General features: G+C 32.3%; 2 protein-coding genes across 6 annotated transcripts; one reads left to right on the top strand and one right to left on the bottom strand.

Moving 5' to 3' along the window:
• Positions 1–1,037: 1,037 nt before the first annotated feature.
• LOC18613463 (NAD(P)-binding Rossmann-fold superfamily protein) lies at positions 1,038–3,705 on the top strand. The gene is made up of 3 exons (XM_007050704.3): positions 1,038–1,199; positions 1,434–1,508; positions 2,823–3,705. The coding sequence occupies exons 1-3, from the start codon at positions 1,180–1,182 to the stop codon at positions 3,625–3,627; spliced, it is 900 nt and encodes a 299-aa protein (XP_007050766.2). The 5' UTR covers positions 1,038–1,179; the 3' UTR covers positions 3,628–3,705.
• Positions 3,706–4,091: 386 nt separating this feature from the next.
• On the bottom strand, positions 4,092–8,493 carry LOC18613464 (plant/protein). Of its 5 annotated transcripts, none has more exons than XR_001926179.2 (4): positions 8,079–8,493; positions 7,527–7,810; positions 4,469–4,509; positions 4,092–4,346 (listed from the first exon to the last, which is right to left on the bottom strand). XR_001926179.2 is itself a non-coding variant. In XM_007050705.3 (3 exons), the coding sequence occupies exons 1-2, from the start codon at positions 8,337–8,339 to the stop codon at positions 7,550–7,552; spliced, it is 522 nt and encodes a 173-aa protein (XP_007050767.3). In that variant the 5' UTR covers positions 8,340–8,493; the 3' UTR covers positions 4,092–4,346; positions 7,527–7,549. The 5 variants fall into 5 exon arrangements, 3 of the variants coding, with proteins under 3 accessions (XP_007050767.3, XP_007050768.3, XP_017969278.2); XR_016024600.1 differs by having other exon boundaries at positions 7,511–7,810; XM_007050705.3 differs by lacking the exon at positions 4,469–4,509.
• Positions 8,494–23,623: the final 15,130 nt, after the last annotated feature.

Genomic DNA, 23,623 nt, shown 5'->3' on the forward strand with positions numbered 1-23,623 from the left:
GATTAGACCATAAACAAGAAAACCATAAAAACTAACTTGTAGATATAACTAAAAAATCTAAATAAATTTTATGTCTAGTGCGTGTTTGGGTAGTTTATACGTTTTTTCCATTTTATAGTAATAAATTCCTCATGATAACTTCACATTAGATAATTTCACCTCAGTACTCATAAAATCCTCACACTAGACAATTTTATGTCACTATTCATAAAATCCATATAAGTGCTTGATCATGACATGTCAATATTATCGTTGCATCATTCATAAAATGCCACATCATTATTATCATGTCATCAGATTCAAGGTCATATCAATAAGAAAATATCATATAAACACAACCAAATGTCATCTTACTATAAATAAGTGAAAAATTTAACACCGTTAATGATTATATTGACACTGTCAACTTTGGAAAGTACATAAATTTAATTTTTATAAATTATTGTATAAGGACTAAATTCACCATTTTAACACAATAAAAGAACTAATTACATAATTAAACCAACTTAAATTGCAAGAAAGATTAATACAAAGTAAATTACTACAAACTTTTATCATTCTGGGAGGTCCGTTTGATTTCTCAACCAAAATATTCTAGCATATCTTGACAAAACACTTACTTTGCTTAATGATTACTAGTAGTTGAATTAAATGCTACTTAATACAGAAGGTTATGGTGATAACTAATATAGTTCTAAGTAACTTTTAAAGATTTGATTCGTTGATTTGCTGTATCTAGGAATAGGATAAGAATATTTTACAACTATCTGGACTGTATAGTAGACTTGTAGTTTTATTGGTTCCATTCCTTGCAAGATGAAAGACTTGATTCCTTTTAGGCTTTCACCAAAAATATTTTAATTACAAATATTCCGTCATCTTATGAAGTCAAATAAGCTAAAGATAACATTGATTCAACCCAATGACAATATTACCCTTGCAACTTGACCAATCCTTTCTAGTCATATGATTATATCAAAGGTAAAATCAAATGGACTGGTTCAACCAATGGGGCATTATGGTGACGATATATGGACATCTCTTTCGTTTCTGTTTCCTTCCTTACTGGCCCTCACTTGGCAGAAGCTCAAAACAGCATACCCACCTTACCTTCTCTCTCTCTCTCTCTCTCTCTCTCTCTCTCTCCATCCTTCAGCACCATATTCCATTAGAGATAGCATGTTCAGGATTGGATTAAGGTCAGTTTCTTCATGTTTTTTCTTTTGAGGTCTTTGGGTCTTCTTCTTTTGCACTTCTGAGTAATTTTTGAGTCACAGTTCAGGTAAAAACTCATCATTTTGATAAGATGGGCAACCCTGTTTGCACAGCCCCTTCATCTGTTGCACTGTTTTCTGGATGCTTTTCTTCTTTTATTTTTATGGTGTATACAGCTGGACGTACAGCTTATATTTTGTTTGCTAATGTGAAAACAGCAAAAATGTCTCCATATCAAGAGCTTCACTTGTCCAGAGCTTTTTTGACAGGGAACTGTCGACAGAAACCGGAAGGTATGGCGATGTTCTCTATGCATCTTCTCTTTTTTTTTTATTCGAATTATATACTGGTTGTTAGACTCTTGTAATTATTGCATTTCCATGTTTTTACCAGCTAACAATAATAACTTCAACATACAAATATTTTATTAGAGATCTAAATCTCATCCCCTCTTAATAAACTCGAAGTGATCTGAAGACAGAAGCTCCGGTCGGTGCCACCAGACTATCCAAAACTTTTGTCTAGTTCCTTGTCGGTTTATGTTTCCAATTCATAGGAAAAGTACAAAAATAAGTTAGATAATTTTACTTTAATTTGAAGTGCCTCATTTTCATTTGGACGTACTTCTAACTTTATGAGTTTTTAAGCTATTAGATAAAAGGAGTTCAATGCCATTAAATTATCCAAAAAATAGAGATAGAGTTTAACGTCATTAGAACTTGCAGAGTAATGTAAAGGCTTGAACCTTGAAGGGCCAATCTCACTGCCAAGTGCCAACTCTCGCTCGGCCTTTGCCACTGGATTCCAGTTCGCCAATTGTGAGTGGAAAGAAAATGATTGTCCATCATAGATAATGAAAAACCAAAGCTTAAATCATCCTTGAGCATACATAAATAAATGTGGGCGGTGTCTTGAATTGCTACATAACTGGCCACTTGACCCTGAAGATTAGATCTTCCATCAAGTATAAAAGAAATTGTTTTTTCTAGTAGTACCCGCCCTTGACGGTTTTGATTGGAAATTACCGTCAGAGCGGATTTGTTAATTAACTACAATGCACGTCTGAGCTTTGGAAGATACCCGATGGAAGGATTGGTAGCTTTTTGAATAGAAAATTGTCTCTTGTTAGTTTGTTCTAATAGAATTCTACTACTACTGCTTAAAGAGGCATTTTTCTTCAGTTCTTCTCACCCCTTCTTTTTGCATTTCCTTTTGCCTTCCCTATTGATGGTGACCCCTTCAGTTCTTCCCAATCCCACCTGGATGCCACTAATCCTACCACTACCTCAGGACATTCGACATTGTTCTCTAGTCAAAGATACTTCGCGGAAAAGAAAAGCTAAAATCTTAGTTGCCCTTCTAAAATATTTTCTGATTTTTGAGATAAATAAAACTGCTAGTAAGAACAGTTGCCTAAGTATTTGCCTTCATGTATCGGGGCCCTTTCGAAACTAAAACGTTCTAAACAAAAGGAAAAGCGTGACAAAAAAGAGAATGTCATTAACTTTTTACGACTCTTCTTTGACTTTTGATTACATATAAGGTAGTAGTAATTAGTCTGTTTGCGGTAATTAAAATTTTTTCTGCTATGTATACTGCTATCAAAGCAAGCTAGAAGGCAAAGTAGCAATAATCACTGGGGCAGCAAGCGGTATTGGCAAGGCAGCTGCAGCAAAGTTCATTAGTAATGGAGCCAAAGTTGTCATTGCTGATGTACAGCACCAACTTGGTGAAGACACGGCAAAAGAACTAGGACCCAATGCCACTTTTGTTTCCTGTGATGTAACAAAAGAGTCAGATATTTCCAATGCTATTGATTTTACCATCTCCACACACAAGCAACTGGATATTATGTACAACAATGCGGGGGTACCTTGCTACACTCCTCCTAGCATTGTTGACCTCGACCTTGCAGTTTTCGACAGAGTCATAGGCATCAATGTCCGAGGAGTCTTGGCCGGGATCAAGCATGCCTCACGTGTGATGATTCCACGTAGGACTGGCTGCATTCTGTGCACAGCTAGTGTCACAGGAATGATAGGTGGACTAGCTCAACATACTTATAGCGTGTCAAAATCTGCCGTTATTGGAATGGTTAAGTCCATGGCGGCAGAGCTATGCCAGCATGGGATCCGCATCAACTGCATATCACCGTTTGCAGTTCCAACTCCGTTTACATTAGAAGAGATGAGCAGGATTTATCCACACCTCGATGCTGACAAGCTTGTGAAAATGATACATAATTCTGGTGTGCTAGGAAAAGCTACATTGGAAGCGGGTGATGTGGCTGATGCTGCAGTCTATCTTGCATCTGATGATGCAAAGTATGTTAGTGGGCATAATTTGGTGGTCGATGGAGGTTTTACATCATTTAAGACATTGGAATTTCCTGCACCAGATCAGTTGCAGTAAGACTTGAAGTGTTGTAAATGCTGCTCAAAGGATATAATATTGAATTACGATTGGTAAATTTCAAATTTCTTCTGGTTATTGGAAGTCCTGAGAAGCAACAATAAGCTAAACACAAATGAATTTAAGCGCCTTCTGATTTTAGATGGTTGGCCTTCATTATGTTTTCACAACATGACCAGAATTTAGTTTAAACTGAAGTATCTCAAAACTCTTATAAAGAAGGAAAAAAATTGTCACTTGAGAAACCATTAGAGCATTTTTTTCAAGAACTGGTCTCAAAACTTGCGTAACAAGAGACCCTTATTTTATTTTGTCAAGCACAAAACTGCTTATAGAGATTGAACAAGGGAGGAGTTGGATTTTTGCCAGCACCAGTTCACAAAGCTATTTTTGGGGTTCAGGGGTGAAGATGCATACATCAGCCTGATTTCGAGAGACATGGCAAACACACATACTACTATCCATCAAACAATTTGGATAAACTGTTATATTTAATGAAAACTAGCACAACTTATGGAGTCTTAAACTAGCATGGAATTTGCATGGGGCACTCTGTTGTAAGTGCTTTAAGTTAGGACCCGCTATCTGTTCACCATAAAAGCCAAATGTAGTGAACTTCACAGATTTTGAACTTAAACACTCCGGAAGAGATCTTCAGCATGGTATTCCTCAAGATCAGAATTGGTCCATAACAAGTTTGCGCATGAAGTCTTCTGGAGCTGCAAAGAATCAACCAAAATCACCTCAAGTTTTGCTACATGAGGTTGCATAACAGGTGGAAACATGTAATTCATTGTTCCCAGAGATAATTAAGGAAACAGATTAAGGTGAAGATCACTGCCTAGGCCACCGCTGAACAGCCTAAATTGACCCAGAGCTTGCCTGACATGCAGAATCCAGAAATGAGATTTTGAGAGAGAGTAGGCATGAAACCAAAAAAAGAATGGACATTATCATATAGGTGGTGAAAACCTTATAACTTTCATGACACACATCGGTGAAAAAGACGTGTAATTATAAGATTCACCAAACATAAAAAGTTAATATAACATGAGTTGTCTATATATGGAATGCCATTTCAGTTTCATCTAACTTAGTTATCATTATGCTACAGGAATAATAGAATATAATAATAATAACTTTTGGATTTGTCATTTGTCACGTATTTATGTAAGGAACCAAATCTTTCTCATATGTTCTAGAGAGAGAAAAAATAATTTTTAAATTGATCTAAAAGCGGGATGTGTATTTCCTCTGCATATAAAATAGTTAGATATTAGACATAATATTTGAAAAAGGTTTTGAAATATTTTAAAAATTCAAATTAACTCTTATTTTTTATTACGTTCAATGAAACTTCTGTATTTTTATTTTGAATCAAATAAATTCTTACAACAAATACTTAATTAATTGTTATTAGTTAAAATGTTACTGTTATTTTATACTCATGTGGCGTTGATGTAAATGGTAAAAATATCACATGATTATATCATTATGTCACATTAATATACCACATCATCATCCATTATAACATGCGAACACTATATATCATAAAATGATAAATGACATTTTAACTAATAATAATTAATCAATAATTAGTTATAAAAATTTATTTGAGTAAAAATAAAAGTATAGAAAGTTTAATTGAACGTAATAAAAGAATAAGAGATTATATGAATTTTTATGAATAATTTAAAATTTTTTTAAATATTATGTCTAGATATTGCTATGTTTAAAGATTACATATATAGTATTATTTAGTTCATCATTAAAACAAGGCTATCAACAACAGGCTTTAATTAAGATCATCCTAATTGGAATCTGCACTTCAAAATCCTAGCTAGGTCGGACACGATGGTCAAATCAATTTGGGAACGACCCCTTCATACCATTGCCAATTATGGCTTCCAACACTTACACTATCTTTGGTAGAAAGAAAGGAAAATAGAGGTAAGAAAAAAAATGGGTTAGTAAAGAAAAATTGTATTTCCTTCCTTCGGGTTGATATGAAGAATGGAAAATAGAAGAAGAGAAAGAGATTAAGGTAAAATTGTAAATAAAATAATTAATTTAACATCACTTTTAATAAAAGAAAAAGAGATTAGAAGAAAAATAATATTTTTTTTTCATTATTTGGTTAGAGGGAAAAGACAATTGAATATATTTGTACTTTTTCTTCTTCAAAATCTAATCTTTCCAAAAGTGACAGGAAAATAATGTTTCTTTCCTTCTTTTGATAGAAAAGAATAAGACGAAAAGAAAAAAAATAATGGATTTGCACTTTTTCTTTCCCTCAAATCTATCTTTTTTTTTTTTTTTAAAAAAAAGACTGCTCTTTTTACTTAAATTAATTATTTTATTTATAATTTTATCTGTAACCTCTTTCTTTCCTTTTATTTCCACCTTGCATTATCAAAATCGAACATTAAGAAGAAAAAACAGCTTTCCTTTGTATCTTTCATTTACTATGCTTCCCTTTATTTCTCTTCCTTCTCATCAAACATAGTCACTTTTGGAAGGATTAGATTTGATGGAAAAAAACAATGCAAATCTCTGCATTCTCTTCCTCCCTCTAATTTCCCTCCTACCAAACTGTTTTCCTTGTACCTCCTTTCCTTCCTGCTTCTTTCCCTCTAACTAAGTGTTTGGTAAAACAGATGGAGATTTTATATCCTTCCTAATAAAGTACTCTACCTCTAAGTCAAAAGGTAACATTAATAGATGAAAATTAAAAAATAATCAGACTCAAAAGGGAATTGCTGAATGAATTAGGAGAAACTGGAACCTATTGAACAGATACCATTAGAGTAAGGAATTTTAAATCAAAATAAGAAAGAAAGGAAATTAAGTAAATTAAAATACAAAACCAATAATTTTACTACTCACTCAATATATTAATGAAAAAGTTAATTTATTACACGAAAAGATGGATAAAGAATGTTGTTTGACCAAACAAAGCCTTAGTTTAGTATATAAGGTCACGTATATGTTCACATAGTTACTCTATGGCAATAACCAATCGTAACATCAATGTCCTCTTATATTCTCTCTTTAACCTTGATCAGTTCATTGAACAGATCATTAAACACCAGCATTAGAGTAACACCCGGAATAATCCTAGTCCTGATCTGAATATGCTAAGCCACAAAATATTAGAAATCAGCTCCTCCTAATAGCAGAGCTATCCAAAGATGCAATGCCAAATAGGAAATTGACAACGACAAGGGAGAAAGAAAATATAGCAACTATCACTTCCCTTAAGTTTAAAGAATGTCCTCATACATGTCCTACTGGCTACTACATTGCTACTCGATAAGAGAGCAAATAATATCCACTGGATACTGAACAAGAGACCACATTGATTTGAATGAATACCATATTGAAATTTCCTTATAACAAGTCATGAATGCTCAGCATCATTATAGGACTATCAAACCCAAGACACAATTTCCCAGAGACATAAGAACTTTCATGGTATACATCACATTTCCTACCCATATTTACTTCAAAGCTGCATTTTACCTTAAATTTGAGGAACTTATCATGAACACTGATTTATGCCATACAAGATATCAACAAGTAAGTATGCTTCCTCCTACAGACTTTGATGCTCATGGATCAAGTTACTGGCATGAATTTACTATAGAAGAGGGAATACCTTAATAAGTAAAAAATTTCCTCAACGTGAATTCAACTTTTGTTATGTTTCTAGACTATTCGCAGATTTTTTGCAGTAAAAATACCAAGAGTTGTAGCCTTGAGGTACAACAGATACTCAATTCTCAGAAAGTGTAAGACAGAGTACAGAGTGGACATTACATGTATGATGCACAATTAAGGATTAAAACAACTCAAAGCACTAACAAGTTGAAACTGTAAATACCGAGCACTCTTCAGACCTTCAACTGGTCAAGAACTCAACCTACTGCTGCTCTATCCGTTGAATAATTAAGTTGATTGCTGCATTTGCTGACGAGAATGCCCCATGGAAGCTTTCCTGATAAGAAATGGATTCTAGTTCTCTAGCCATCTTCAAAAGGATCTCACCGATGTCTGGTTGTTTCTCTAACAAAGATTCATAGTACGACCGGGCAGCAACCTTGCTGATCTCCACATTTGTTTCCTCTGGGCAGTATTCATCATCCAACCATTTATGCAGGGTAACCCTGAGCCATTCTGATTCCTACAAACACAAATGGACGTTATGACACCTAAGACAACCGGTGCCAAAGTATATAAATTAATTGTTTTAGACCTAAAGAACTTCTCAATTCATTCAATAAGGCCATAGAAACAGCAAAAGAAGAACATAAATGACTCTAAGCTATTTAATGAAAGCAAGTAATGCAGAATTGTTAAACGTTTTACATATACAAAATTGGAACGAAAAAGACAAAACAGCAATTCCAATTATAAGAAGTAAATTAAAGAGAAATTTAAGTGTTTGGTACCTCCAAGGCCTTGGAAGGGAGTAACCAGTAGTCCGGAACTCTCAGGTCTTGCACTAGGGTTTCTGGGTCTTGTCCTTGCTGATTCCCTCGTGTCTCCGAAGAAGACTGTGATCTTAGAATAACGAGCGAACGCTGGGTTCTTTTGAGAGGAAAATTAGGGGTTGGAAATGACTGAGGGAAACGTGCTTGCGACCTACGAAGGTCATCGGAATTCGAGATGGTTGCCGTTGCGGTTGCGAAGGAGAAATATATGGATTTCATTGTTTGGTTAAAGTATTTATATTTGTCTGATGTTTGCTCTGGGATTTTTCTTGTTTCAAAAGGGAGGAAGACAGTCCTTCTCGAATTTGGACGGAAAATTGATCGGTGGCCGGAAAAGAGTGGGTGATCACTCAGTTGAGTATGGGAGTTTGCCAGTTGAGATATTAATATCCGCTACTGTTTCGGATAAGAAAGCGCGTGAAAACGGCGCCGTTTTCATTTACATCATGTTTGTTTAATTAAGACCTAATATATAAGAAAATTTTGAATTATTTAAAAAAATTAATGTAGAGTTTACTTTTTATTACGTTGAATTAATTTATTATATTTTTATTTTAAATAAAATAAATTTTTATTATTAACATTTGATTTATTCACGTTAATCAAAATATTAAGTAATCATTTTATGTCATATGAGATTAATATGACATATTAACATATCTTAATAAATAGTGATATGATATATTAATGTAATATGATGATATTATCATATAGCATTTTTTACTCATTACGGTAACATCATATCAATGACATGTGAGTATAATATTACAACTAACATTTTAATTAATAATGACCATTAATCATAAAAGTTTGTTTAATCTAAAATAAAAAATAAAGACTTATTTGATCATCATAAAACACAAAAACTTATTTAAAAATTTTGAAATAATTCAAGAATTTTTTAAAAATATTTTGCCATTAATTAATTACTCCCAATTATCTCATTCCTTATTATAAAAAAATATGTAGGACCTATTTAAATTTTGAACTCTAATTCAAAAGAAAGATGAGAATTGAACCGTAATTCTTGGGGGTAGAGGCCAAGTGCTTAGAACATTCACAACCCAAAAAGATGGCATTTATTTTGATTTCATTAAACACTCCTTAGCTAGCTTGACTACACAACCTAAATCTACAGCGTACCAGGGTCAAGAAGCATATTAGCTACAGATATCATATTCTTACAGCCAATTCTTTATTCCATAAAAGCCAACATCCATCTTTGGAGACAGCTCACAGCTGCACCTATGTAATGTGCATGGTGGCATTCAGAGATGCATAGCTTAAATCTCTTTGAAAGCATCATAATTTATAGAACAAACTACTTCATTTCACAAAGGGTGCATTGGCATTAAACAGATGAGGCTGATGGCACTAAAACACACCATACAGGTGATTTCCAAGACTTCAGCAAAGGGCTTTCAGTGGGATGTTGAATTTGGTGAGCTTGGATTCAGTACGTCAATTTCTTCCATTGGGCAGATGACAATCCTTCGGACCTGTACTGATATTTCCTGTAATGGAGATGACATCTCATTAAAAGCAAATCTCATACGATTAAGTTTATGACTAATGCATTCTTTTGGAGGTTGGGGGATGGGGTGTTTATTGAATAGATTTGGTGTTTGGTTTAGCACTTAACTGCCATGGGTAATCTCCACGAAGCATCATGTCCCCCTCATCATCAGTACAAGTTACATGCCAGCCGCTGCTTCCATTGATCAATCTTCCTTTAAAATCAAACATTCGATCAAGCTCACTGATGAGGTTGAGATCAACCGATCTTCCAAGTGCAGTTCCATACTTGAGCAAGGAATATTGTCAAAAAATCAATTTCTGGAAACGATCAATTTAACCATAGGAGAATTTGGAGAAGAGATGAGCTACGGTTGCCAACTTCATCTGACAATTAATTAGGCAATTCAACTCAAACAGAGAAATTTCACCTAAACCTGAACATAAAGAAACAAGTATGCAAAGCAAGTGGCTTTTCATTCTTGCATTCACAAAAATGTACACTTATCCGGAAAAGCAGCAGTAACTTGGTGCAGCTCCGGTTGCCGACAGAGCAACAGTTGTTGCGCTGCTTGCTAGATGTAACCTTAGAAGGTTCTGAAACACTATACTGAGATGTTGGAGGAATAGAACAAAGACGTTTAAGCTCACTAGGAGTGAGAACTTGTGTTGAAGGGAGATCCGGTGGACCATTAACTAAATTTACTCCAAAAATCATGCATCTGTGACCACCTGTTAGTTCGCAAAATTTAAATATTTAATTTTAGGCTTTTGAGATTATTAAGCCGTTCTTGACACAACACTTAAAAATTCATTTAAATATCCAATAGATGTAAAGAGTAACCAAGTGATGGAAATTTTTCTGCTTGTAAATAACATGTAAAGTTGAAAACGGCAAACTCTCAAAACAGTTTCCTGATTAATTTCTACACTTGGATGGATAGAAGAAGAATAGAAAACACAAATATCCGGTATCACTCCATTCCTATTGATGCTGAACCTTTGATTTTTTTTAAACAGTCTTCTCTGTGAGTGTAAATGTTCTAAACATCAAAAGCCTTCCTGCAATGATAAATAGATGTTTGATGCATTAAAACAAGAGTGTTTTTAATAAATGAGCCTGAGGCATAAGGCGTTTTTAAGAATAGTCATCTTTATAATTTTATCTATTTTTAACCAAGAGAAAAAAAAATTAGACAAAATTGTCCTTAATAAAACTGACCCATTCGCTAGGCTCCGAGCCTCAATCCGAAACCTATTAACGGGTTAAGTATGTTTAGGTTTGCGCCTCAAACTGACTCATATTTTTTGAGCTTTCCTCACCATACTATTCATTTCTGGAGTATTCTTTATCAGAAAGAAAAACGTTTAAGCATTTTGAGTATTTTGGAGTAGTTTTTGATACACGAAGAAAACCTGTGAGCGTTTTGAGTATTTTTAAACATTTTAGAGTGATTTTTGATATATGAAGAAAAACTTTCGAATATTTTGAGTACTCATATTTGTTAATTATGTTGTTAAATGAAATATGGTGTATCATTTGAAATTGTTGATCTTGTTAAATGGAATTCAGTAGTTTTGCTGATTTTTGAGAATTATGTGACTAGTTTTTAAGCATTGCGTGACTGATTTTGGGCATTACGTGATTGATTTTTGATAAGGTATTGTGTGACTAGTTTCTGATAAGGCATTACGTGACTGACTTTGAGTATTGCGTGACTAGTTTTTTATAAGACATTGCGTGACTTGTTAGTAAGGCATTGCGTGACTTGTTAGTAAGGCATTGCGTGACTAGTTAGTAAGGCATTGTGTGACTTATGCATTGCTTAAAAATCAGTCATGCAATGTATAAAAACTAGTCACGTAATGCTTAAAATCAATTACGTAATGACTAAAAACTAGTCACACGGTGATTAAGTCACGCAATACCTAAAAACCAACAAACTCAATTTTGGGGTTCTATGAATAAACCAACAAACTCAAGAACCTAAAATACATATTTTTTTTTGCTAAGCCATGAAATTTTGCATTTCATAAAAGATGGGTTACAAAACTTCATAACCCTCTAAAACAAGAGAAAATATATCCTTATCAGGAGGTCTTGCTCATTCCCCTTATACAAAAACAAAATATACCCTATTTACAAAATATTCCTTGAATAATTTCAACTCAGAATCTTATAAAAAAATCAAAATCTCTAGCAAACATGCTTAACAATCGTCCCAATCTCAGATACAACAAAATCATGAACCATCATAAAATCCATCAAATATGCTTTAGCTGTTCTCTCCCTGAGCAAAATCGCTGCCTGCAAAAAGCAAAATCATTGTTCATCGCCCTTAAGAACCCCAAGATCAACCATCTAAAAAAAATAAAACAAAATAAAAAAGAGTTTAATGTCATATCTGTAAATTGGATGGAGAAATATACATATTTGAGCAAAGAGAGAAATCGATATTTAATTTTAAAATTTTTATCTGGATGGTAAGAGAGAGAAAACTGAAACCATTTTAATTTGTCTGAAATTGTTTAAAGGGTATTATAGTCAAGTCATACCAAAAACTGGCTAAAAATAGTTAAAATTATAGAGATGGTCATTTTTGAAGTCACCTTTCTATGAATGTCATTTCCCACAATTTCCTCTTAAAACAACTAACAATTACGATTCAAGGCAGCAAATTTTATTCTTTTTTTTATTAATTAAATATTCAATTAAGGCTCTCTCTCCATATATATATTAAATAGTTTGACATGTAGTGTACCAGTAATTCATTTGCCAAAACTAAGTAAACAATATGCAATAAAAAAATGAAATGCTAGTAAATTGATATGTCCTTGGTAATCTTTCTCAGTCATGTTATTATAATTCAAATCTCTGGCCACATTCTTAAAACCGTGAAAGATAAAAGACACTGTTTTTTCTCAAAAATTTACATCATCAGACGGAACACACCTGAAGCTCACTCATATTATAAGAAGCTGTAATGTCATACAAATTTATTAATGGGCAATTTTCTATCAGTTTTCCTTTTTGTTCAAAAATATAATCAAGAAGAAATTGCAAAAAAGAGTCCTGAAAGCTAAAAATAAAGCCAAAATAAGTTCAGAACAGTTCATTTCTATTTTTTTTTTTTAAAAAAACATTTTATGTCATTTAAAAATCTAGAGTAAGCATGCAAGACTTCAGTCTATTACCCTAGAAAATCCACTTGCTTAAATGCAAACTTGTTGAAATGTATTAATATTTCTTTTTTTTTTTTGAAAAGCAATGAAACGTGTTAATATAACTTGCTTTATTTACAGTTTGATTCATTCTCATAGCAAGACCACACTTTAAAAAATTCACAACATAAGAAAGCCCTTGCTGAGACAAGAGAACTTATCCCTGTATGTCTTTGTAGAAGGAGAAAAATTATGAGCCAATTATGTGCCGTCATGTGGATTTAATGATGTTATAACTATGTAATTAATTATAAATAATTAATTTATCGGTTGGATTATTTTAAAGACATACAGTTGAACCAATTCACCTATTGGTATATATTTATCCCTTGAGATAATTTGAAAATAATATTTAAATTGGACCAATTAAAAATTAGTTATTGATCATCCAATTTAAATCTAAATAAATCAAAATAATTTAGAGATAATATTCATATTTTTGACCAATCAAAATTTAGTTATTGATCATCCAATTTATCTCTAAATAACTCAAGATAATTTAGAGATAATATTCATATTTTTAACCAATCAAAATTTAATTATTAGTCATTTAATTTATCTCTAATAATTATACTAATTTAGAGATAAAAATCAAATTTAGTTATTTAATTTATCTCTAAATAAATTAAGATAATTTAGAGATAATACCGAACTTCGGCCAATCAAAATTCAAGGACTCAGGGTTCGACCAATCAAAAGACTTTTAATGAGTCATCATAATTTATCTCTAAATAAATTAAAATAATTTAGAGATAATACCTAAATTCAGCCAATCAAAATTCAAGGACTCAAGGTCCAGCTAATGAAAAGACTTTTAATGAGTCATCATAATTTATCTTTAAATAAATTAAAATAATTTAGAGATAATTCAAAGATGCTACATTCTCATCAAAGTCTCTCACCTAACATTATAAATAGAGGCTCCTCCAAGCCATTTTCATTCATTCGGAGGCATTTGAAGATTGGGAGGTATTCAAAGATTGAGAGCATTTCAAAGATCAAGAAGAGTAGAAGATTTCTGAAGTGAAGATCAAGCGGTAATGAAGTTTGTGATTAAGTGACAACGAAATTCGTGATCAAGATATCAAGCGAAGTTCGTGATGAAGATAAAGTGTTCGTGATCAAAATTAAGTCGTGAAGACCCTTGAAGCGAAGATATCAAGTGTAGTTCTTGATCAAGATCAAGTCGTGAAAACCTTTGAAGCGAAGATTAAGCAAAGTTCATGATTAAGACTAAGTCCGAGTTCATGACTCTTGAAGACAAAGTGAAGAAATTAATAAGAGGAATTTTCAGAGATTATCACTCACATCATCAAATATTTGTATTTGTTTCATAATTTTCAAGTCAAGAAATTTCGACGAGAAATTTGTGTGTACAATCTCACTTACATCTCGACATTCAGGAAACATGTGCTATGATCAATAAGTAATAATCGATAATCATTTCCAGAAACATGATCAGGCTAATATGCTTATGTTTTTCCAACAAGAAAATAATGATTTCAAAAGCATATCAAATATGATATAATAGTATGTCTATTCGAGTAGTTCATCTCCTACGTTGCTAAAACTTCGGAGTCTGTGTTGGACATGTGTTTGTGTCTGACATAAGTGCATCTTTTTCCTTATCTTTGGAGGCTCAAAACCACATACCAATCTCCATGTTGAGGTGTAGGATATGTTATATATAGATCATAAATGTAGCATGCAACAAAAACAAATAAACAATAGGCTTGGACAACAAAATCTTTCTAAGAATCTGATACTCACCAACAGCAAAGTTCATATTCAAGGCTATATAGGACTTGGACATTAGGAGAAGCTTTGGAAAAACGAAAGACCTTTTTTTTAATCAAATCTTTATGTATATCAGTTTCAAGATCTGGGCCAGAATTACAACAAGCTGCAACACATTGTCATGACAATAAGATCATTCCGCTAGAGTAATTCTAGTTTTTGAAGATCCTTCTCCAACAACAGCTTCACCAACATCATTTCACCATCAAAGCTTGAAAAGCATTTGATCTTTAACTGATTTGAGCTTTTCTGGACATAAACCTTGATACAGTTGACCTATTGCATCATCAACCATCACAAATTCAAGTTCGTTAGCCCTTGTGGTTATGACGTCGCAAAATGAATCCCAAAAGTTCTCCCGAACTGTAGATTCATTTGACAATTAGAAAAGTGTTATTTAGAGAATTAAACAACTAAGAAGCCAAATTATGTTTGTTAAGTTTTATAAGTCCAGAAACTTACATCTATCTCACAACTCTCAAGAGAAGGAAAATCTCCTAAAAAGGTAGCAAGGTAGTAAACATGTTGTTGAGACATCAATGAACCATAATAATAAGATGCTCGACATTTTGGAATTTTAAGAATGGTCTGCCTTTAGAGTAGTACTATTTTGCCACAAACTTATACCAAGCAATATCATTTACTAGAAACAAATTTCCAACAAATTTTTTTCGTACAAGTTTCGTACGGGTCTAATTCTAAATTTGTTTTTGCCATTTTTAAACTGTAAAACAAAATATTATGAATGTTTATAATAAAATGCCCAAACATAAATTCGCCTTTAAACTTGGAATATAGCAAATGTGGATAATTTTTGGAGCTAATTTTGCGTTTTCTTGTATTTTTATGTTTAGCATTAGTAATATAGATAATGTTTAAAACTAATTGAATATGAAATTAGAGTTGTATGAATAGTAAATTATAAGATATTTTACACAAGAATTCAACAGACAGTTACTATATTTCATTTAGAGCTTAATTTTGCATCAAAATTAACAACCTATAAATACCAGCCTCCACTTCCAATACATCTCTCAATTTTTCATTTTCTCTACGTTCTGCTTCTTTCCTTCCTATTTAATTTTCTCTTGAATTAATCTTCCAGAACATTATATAACGTTATAATTTTTTCTTGATTTTCTACAACATTATTTGTAATTCTCCTCTATCCTCAACCTATAAATACCAGTCTCCATCGTAATTCTCAACACACCTCTCAATTCTTCATTTTCTCTATTTTTTGCTTCTTGCCTTTTTCTCCTCAACCTATAATTGAATCAATCTTCCAAAACGTTGTATAACATTATAATTTTCTCTTGATTTTTTGTAACATTATTCTTGATTCTCCTTTGTCCTTCGCTTATAAATACTAGCCTCCACCTCAGTTCCCAACACATCTCTCAATTCTTTTTTTTCTTTGCCTTTTACTTATTGCCTTCTTTTTCTCTAATAAATTGCTTTTTTAGTTTTAATTTCTTGTTATTCTTGTTATTAGTGATAATTTGTGCAAACTAATTAGAAAAAGTCTGTTGAATCTTAGGGATAACTATTTAAGTTTTTTTCACCGAGTTTAATACTTCAAAAGGGTAGAAATTATCCTTAAGGATAGTTTTTCATGCTTCATACTTTCTTGAATTGTTTTTATGCTTTGTTATATTTTCAACACTTTGTCTCCAAACATGATTATTTTCTTTAATCCTAGAGTTGTTCAAACAAAATTTGGTAAGTTTAAGATTTGGGTGCTGATGCTAACATTATTAAGTTCCCAACAAGTATCAATAACTAAATTTTAAACAAGCAAACAATCACAAAGAAGCAACTCTACAATTTTATCAACAAGTATACAATTTGTCATATAAAGAGACTTAAAAAAAAAACAAAGCCATAACCAGAAAATGCCTCATAAATAGGTGGTTTAAAGTCAACACTGCATAAGAAAAGATTGTCGAGCTTTAGAGTTTGTTCCATATTGGTAAAGAAAGATCCTAGCAACGAAAAGAATTTAGGAAAATGTAGTATCAGAGCTATCCTCAAAACATTGACCTTTTTTTAGAGTGAAAAATTGACTAAGTTTTTGAGGTTGAGATAAGAACCCTTGCCAATGTGGCCAACAATGGTAAATTATTGGATACCAGAACATTAAAGTCGGTTTAAGCAGCGAAAAATTGGAAAATAGGTAACATGTTCAATAAACGATAAAGGTAAAATGTGGAAATCCATAACTTACATGTGTTTCTAGATGTGGTGTGACGATAAGACGTTGGTTTGAGCAGTCATTTTCGTAGACATGAAAGATAGAACGTGGGAAAGCATACAGTTATTTAATTAACTGATTCGAGGTACTTTTTATGCATGATAAGATTACAACAAAATCTAAGTCGTGTAACACATTTATTTTTCATTAATCATCATTTTTTTTGGTGAGAAATCCTCCTTGTTATTATGAAACAAAATTCAGAATACGCTTAAACAAAATCTAAAAAGTCAATCATTGATATATTTGATCCAATTTGTGACAATTTCGACAATTTTCTTGCGTCATTCAAGGAACGCATTCGTTTTCTAATAATTGTTCACTAACATAAATCCATTTTTACAAACTCCAAAAGAAGTTAAGAACCACCGTGTCTAAATATTAAATGTTCTAAGTCTTAAAAACTTTTACTCAAAAGGAAAAAGTCCTAATAAAGCCCACTTTTTGCCACCTAGACGTCTATTTGGACATTCTATCACCATGCCCAACTATCTTTGCTGAATCAAACCACTTTGCATCTATCATTATTTGCACCTTATGCTTGAAAGCGATACAATCTTCAATAAAATGTCCCATGACTCCACCATGATAATTGCATCTTGCATTTGGATTGTACCACTTTGGATATGGAGGTTTAAAGGGTTTTATAGGCATAACAGCAATGAGGTTATCCTGAACCAATTGGTGAAAAAGTTCTCCATAAGAAATGAGAATGGGATCCAACTGTTTATGTAGTTTCTTTTTGAATTGTTTTTAGATGACACCTCGGCTAGGAGCAGGGGTGGTAGATGATGGTGTGAACAATTGGCCTCGAGGAGCTTGTTGAATAAGTAGTCAAAAGGTTCTTGGGCAAGGGTACAAACTTAGACGTAGCTCAATGTTCACGGGTTGTAAAGTTGGTTAAAAAGTGGTAGGTTGGAGGTATGTGCTCTGTGGCCAACCACTGTTTGAAGGTTATGTAGGGCCTAGAGGTCCCATCTTGGATATTGAACTCTTCAATTCAATCATTTGCACATTCATCTCATCCATCCTTTTATAACTTTTTCTAAACCTTGATCTTTACTTGGGTCAATAAGTAAAATGTTGGACCTATCAAGGACAAATTGTCCTTCCTTTAATGGCTGCTTGGGGGGTGGTTCGACTTGAAGCGATTGAAATTCTTGAGGGTGGATTCCATTAGCTTCGTTGAGACGTTCAACCATTTCCATTAATTTGGCAATCTGTCCTTTTATCTTTCGAAGATCATGTCCAAACTCTTCTTGATTGCGCTTTAGTGCGCTTATCCTTGCTTCCAATTGATGTTCCATATTTGTCAAGCCCCTTAACTCAAATCAAATAAATTAGAAAAAAAATTTTAAAATTTCACTAAAAATTTTCTAGACGTTTTTTCATAAAAGTAAATTTGTTCTTTTTCTTTCAAATCTAATAAAATTATATGACTTTTTATTATGGAAATAAATATGGAAAGAAATAAACAAGAGATGAATATATGCATATAGATGCAAATATGTCATGTGCATGAATGCAAGAAATGAAATGATGCTTTGATGAATGGATGAAGTGATATGCAATGAAGTGCCCCCAAAATGTAAGAAATTTTAAACATTGTACATGCAATGTGAGTACAATTAAAAGTCATGTAAAGTGAGAAGTGGAAAATTTATTCAAAACCAAAATCCTTCTTTTTGTCTGAAAGGAATGAAAGAAATGAAGGACCCTTTTTTTTATATTTCTTTTCATTTCTATCTAAATGGAAGACCTTTATCTCCTTTTTATTTCTTTTCTTTTTTTCACAAGAAAATAAAATTTGAAAGAAATAAAATTTTTTACTATTTATTTTTTTAATTTCATAGTTTTTCAAAAGACAAAAGAAATAAAAGGAAAGATTTTTTTGTTCATTAAAATATAAAGAGCGGGGAGTGTTCTTTCACATGTTCCTAATTAAAGGGTGTATATTCTCACAAGTAAGACTCTAACTAGGAAGAGGTTGCTCATGGTATTCTATATGCTGAGTTCGTGATTTGAAAAGAACTAAAAGGTTCCCAAATTGTTTCTCACTATCATCAATTCAGACTAGTAAGGCATCCTAGTCCTCACCCATTATAAGCTTCAAGCGGACTAAGTTCAATCTGAATAGGAGTCTTCACTAGCCCATGCGGAGGTTATCATCTTACGAGATCGTAGCTACTTAACTCCATCCTAATCAAAGACAAAGCCCGAGTAGAAGGCTTATGCATGAATGCAAATCGTGTCGTGTGTGTGAAGGAATAGACCAACCTTTAACCATTATTCTCATGCCCCTCTATCCTAGAATCCCCGCAATTATATATAAAAATAATAATAAATAACAATGATAGAATAAATAAATGCATGAACAACAATGTACAAAAAATATGCTAGAAATTAAAGGAAACACTAACTTATTTAAGACTTAGGATAACATATAATTAACTAATGGCTCGACTCTTAAAGGTTCCCCAACGGAGTTGCCACCTGTCATAACGTGCGGGCTCAGGGACCCAACAGCTAGAAGTCGATGAAAATAAATACCTGGGAGTTGCCACCAATCTTTTTTATGCAAGTGCGATTGGCCACCTATTAACTAGATTCTAATCGATGAAGTCCTAAATTAATTTTAGGTTCGTCGAAAAAATGATAATTGGTCTACGATTTTTTTTAGAGAGATGGGTTTGGGAGTGCGGTTGCCCACGGAGAAAGGCTAGCACCTCTGTGGCGCCCGTTCCACGAACAACACCATTTAATCTTAAGTTATCCTATTGTAGCCTACCCTTGATTTTATTCGTATATTTTCTTAATCCTTATTTATTAATTATTCTTTATTAAATTAGTTGATTGAGTCTTTTGTTCTATTTCACGGATGCATATGATGCAGTCGTAAAATGATGTTATGATTTGTTCAATTTTAATTAATGGGGTTGACAATCTTTTATTGAAAAATCGTTCGTAGACCATCCCAACGCTTTGGTGAAATCTCGAAGTTTTTCTCACCTAGGAATATCTTCGGAAGAACTCGCCTCTACGAGCTCTTCAGGGAAATCTCATCATTAGAATTCCCGCTCCATTAACAAGATAAACGTGGCATGCTATGACAGGATAAAATGATGATATTTACATGAACACGTTTATTAATTTAGTTGATTCGTAATTCATGTCATTATATGTTTAATAGTTTAGGGAGATTTATTACTTTGTTTATATATTTATTATTATTTTTAATTATTTATTATTTTATTATTATTTTATATTATTATTATTATTATTTTTTACTATATAAATTTTTTAGAGCTTTCTATTTAAATCTATATTCTTTAATTAACATTAGGGATATATATTTTACTTAATTATATAGTTTATCAAATAAACAATTAATTAATTTTTAATGGTTAAATTTTATTTAGTGATGTTTGGTTAAGCTAATTAACTAACTATATCAAATTAAGTTTAAATGCAATATTAAGTAAATTCATTTTTTTAATATTAAAAAATAATTATTTGAGTTAATGGGTATTAGAGTTTAGAGTTTGGATTTATTCCGACGCTTCGGAGAAAATCTGTCTCAAACTCTGCACCTAAGAAATCCACCCCGAAAGAGGCAACTCTTTGCCCTTTTTAGGTGGAATTCTATCATTGGATCACTCAAAATTATCATTTTATTTTCATAATTTTTATATTTGTATCATGTATTTTTTATACATTATATTTACAAGTATCTAAATATATTTATATTATAAATATTTCTTTCTTTCCTTTTTATCTTATCCTTCTTATTTTTATTTTTAAACATTTTGTTTATTGTAATTATCTACTTTTTATATTTTCTACTTCAATGATTGTTTCTCTTCTAGTATTTTTTTAATTCATACCACAACATTAATACACTCTATCTCTATTATTTACTATTACTAGCATAAACTAAGTTAAGAATATTTTCCAACTCAAAGCAACCCACATAAATACCACAAATATAACTCATGATTTAGGACTTACCCAAAGTTTTGGCTTAACTTAGCTTAAGATAGATCGACCCGACCTAAAAGCCCAAATTCCTACTCCAAGTAGTCAGCTCTCTCTCTCCAAAACAACGTTGTTTCAGGCTCCCTTGGCGACCTACGCTCTTTCTCCAAACTGCATCGTTTGGTTCCTAACTAAATATAGAAACTCTCTTTCTTCTTCCTCTCTTCCCTTTTACCCACTTTCTCTCTCTACAGCCAGCTTCCTCTCTCTTCTTTCTAACCTTAAAATTTCTCTTTTCTTTACTTACCAATCAGCTACCCAACCGAATCTCCCTTCTTACCGCCGTTTACCACAATACCCAACTCTCTCCCTCTTTCTCCACCAGTCACCATAATACCCAATTCTCACTCTACAATAGCTTTTTCTCTTCTTTCTCCACCGGTCACCACAAATACCAAATCTCTTCCTCTTTTGGTTTGCTGGCCACCACAATACCAAATCTTTTCCTTTTACTCCCTCTTTGCCGGCTACTCAAGTGACCGGTACTTACCTTAAAAAAAAATTCAGCCAAAAATCCTTCACAAAAATACAAATCTATTCCTAACAAAACCAAACCAAAAATCTTCATCTACCCACTGCCTCTCTCATTTTTTATTTCCTTTTTTGTATCTATTTTCGATTTTTTTCCTTGATTGTGGATTGTAAGTGTGGCTGCTAGACTAGGGTATTTTTTTATTTTTTTGATAGAAAACTGTTACTAGGTTTTTGGTTGCTAGAAAAACTAGGGATTTTTTTTATTTTTGTTGCTCTTTCGTCTCGATGTTGCTACTACAGAGATCCTTTTATACCCGGTTCCCAAGCTTGGGAGTGCCTCCTCCACTCTCTGCTAGATGCGATTGTTTTCGTGTCCAGCAAGATACATTTACGTTTGCACCCTGCCAAATGTCCAACTATTCTCTCTTTTTTTGTTTTTAATTTATTTATTTTGTCTATTTTTTTATTCTTTTAGTTTCTAGATACTTCTTAATTTTGTTGGACCTGACTTAAAATGCTCCCTATATGGACACAAGTATAATGCTTGGTGATGCCAAAAACCCACTGATCTTTGGACTTGATAAACATTTAAAATGGACTATAAAAATAAAATAAAGACCTCTGTATTACTAACAAAAGGTTTAATGTCTACAGCAAGACTACCTTAGTTTAAATAAACATAAACATTTTTTTTCTTTCGTACGAGTTTTGTACGAGTCTAATTCTAAATTCGTTTTTGCCATTTTTTGAACTGTAAAACAAAATATAATGAATGGTCCTAATAAAATGCCCAAACGTAAATTTGTCTTTGAATTTGGAATACAACAAAGGTGGATAATTCTTAGAGCGAATTCTACGTTCTCTTGTGTTTCTATTTTCAGTATTAGCAATATAGACAATTTTTAAAACTAATTGAATATGAAATTAGAGCAGTATGAATAGTAAAACTATAAGATATGTCACACAAGAATTCAACAGACAGTTACTATATTTTATTTAGAGCTTAATTTGACATCAAAATCAATAGCCTATAAATACCAGCCTTCACCTCAATTCCTAACACATCTCTCAATTTTTCCTTTTCTCTACTTTCTACTTCTTGCCTCCTTTTTAATTTTCTTTTCAATTAATCTTCTATAACATTGTATAACGTTATAATTTTCTCTTGATTTTATACAACGTTATTCATAATTCTCCTCTATCCTTAGCCTATAAATACTAGTCTCAATCATAATTCCTAACACACCTCTCAATTCTTCATTTTCTTTATTTTCTGCTTCTTGCCTTTTTTTCCTCAGCCTATAATTGAATCAATGTTCCATAATGTTGTATAACGTTATAATTTTCTCTTGATTTTTGGTAACATTATTCTTGATTCTCCTCTGTTCTTAGCTTATAAATACCAGCCTCCACCTCAGTTCCCAACACATCTCTCAATTCTTTTTTTTTTTTTTTTTGCTTTTTGCTTTTTGCCTTCTTTTTCTCTACTAAATTACTTTTAAGTTTTAATTTCTTGTTGGTATAGTTTCTACAAACTAATTGAGAAGAGTTTGTTAAATCGTAGGTATAACTACTACATTTCTTTTGCACTGAGTTTAATACTCCGATAGGGTGAAATTATCTTTAGTGACAATGTTTCACACTTCAGACTTTCTTGAATTTTTTCTATGTTTTGTTATTTTTTCAACACTTTTTCTCTAAGTAGGATTATTTTCTTTAATCCTTTAGAGTTGTTCAAATAAAATTTGGTAAGTCACTATCGTATATCAAACATAAAAGACTTGTAATAAGACTCAAATATATGATCAGAAGCACACAACTTGAAAAGCTTAAGATTTGGATCTTGATGCTAACATTATTAAGTTCCTAGTGAGTATCAACAACCAAACCCTAAAGAACCAAACAGTCAAAAAGAAGCAACTCCACAATCTTGTCAGCAAGTATACAATTTGTAATATACAATGATTTAAGGAAAAAGTAAAGCCAAAACCAGAAAATGCCTCCCAAATAAGTAGTTAAAGTCAACATTGCATAAGAAAAGATTCTTGGATTTTAGAGTTTGTTCAATATTGGAAAAAAAAGATTAGGGCAATAGAAAGAATTTAGGAAAATGTTGTATCAAGCTATTCTTAGAATATGGACCTTTTTTTAGAGTGCAAAATTGACTTAGTTTTTGAAGTCAAGAGAAAAACCCTCGCCAATGTGG

The sequence above is a fragment of the Theobroma cacao genome, chromosome 1, assembly GCF_053813885.1.
Source record: "Theobroma cacao isolate CCN51 chromosome 1, ASM5381388v1, whole genome shotgun sequence".
Taxonomy (NCBI): domain Eukaryota; kingdom Viridiplantae; phylum Streptophyta; class Magnoliopsida; order Malvales; family Malvaceae; genus Theobroma; species Theobroma cacao.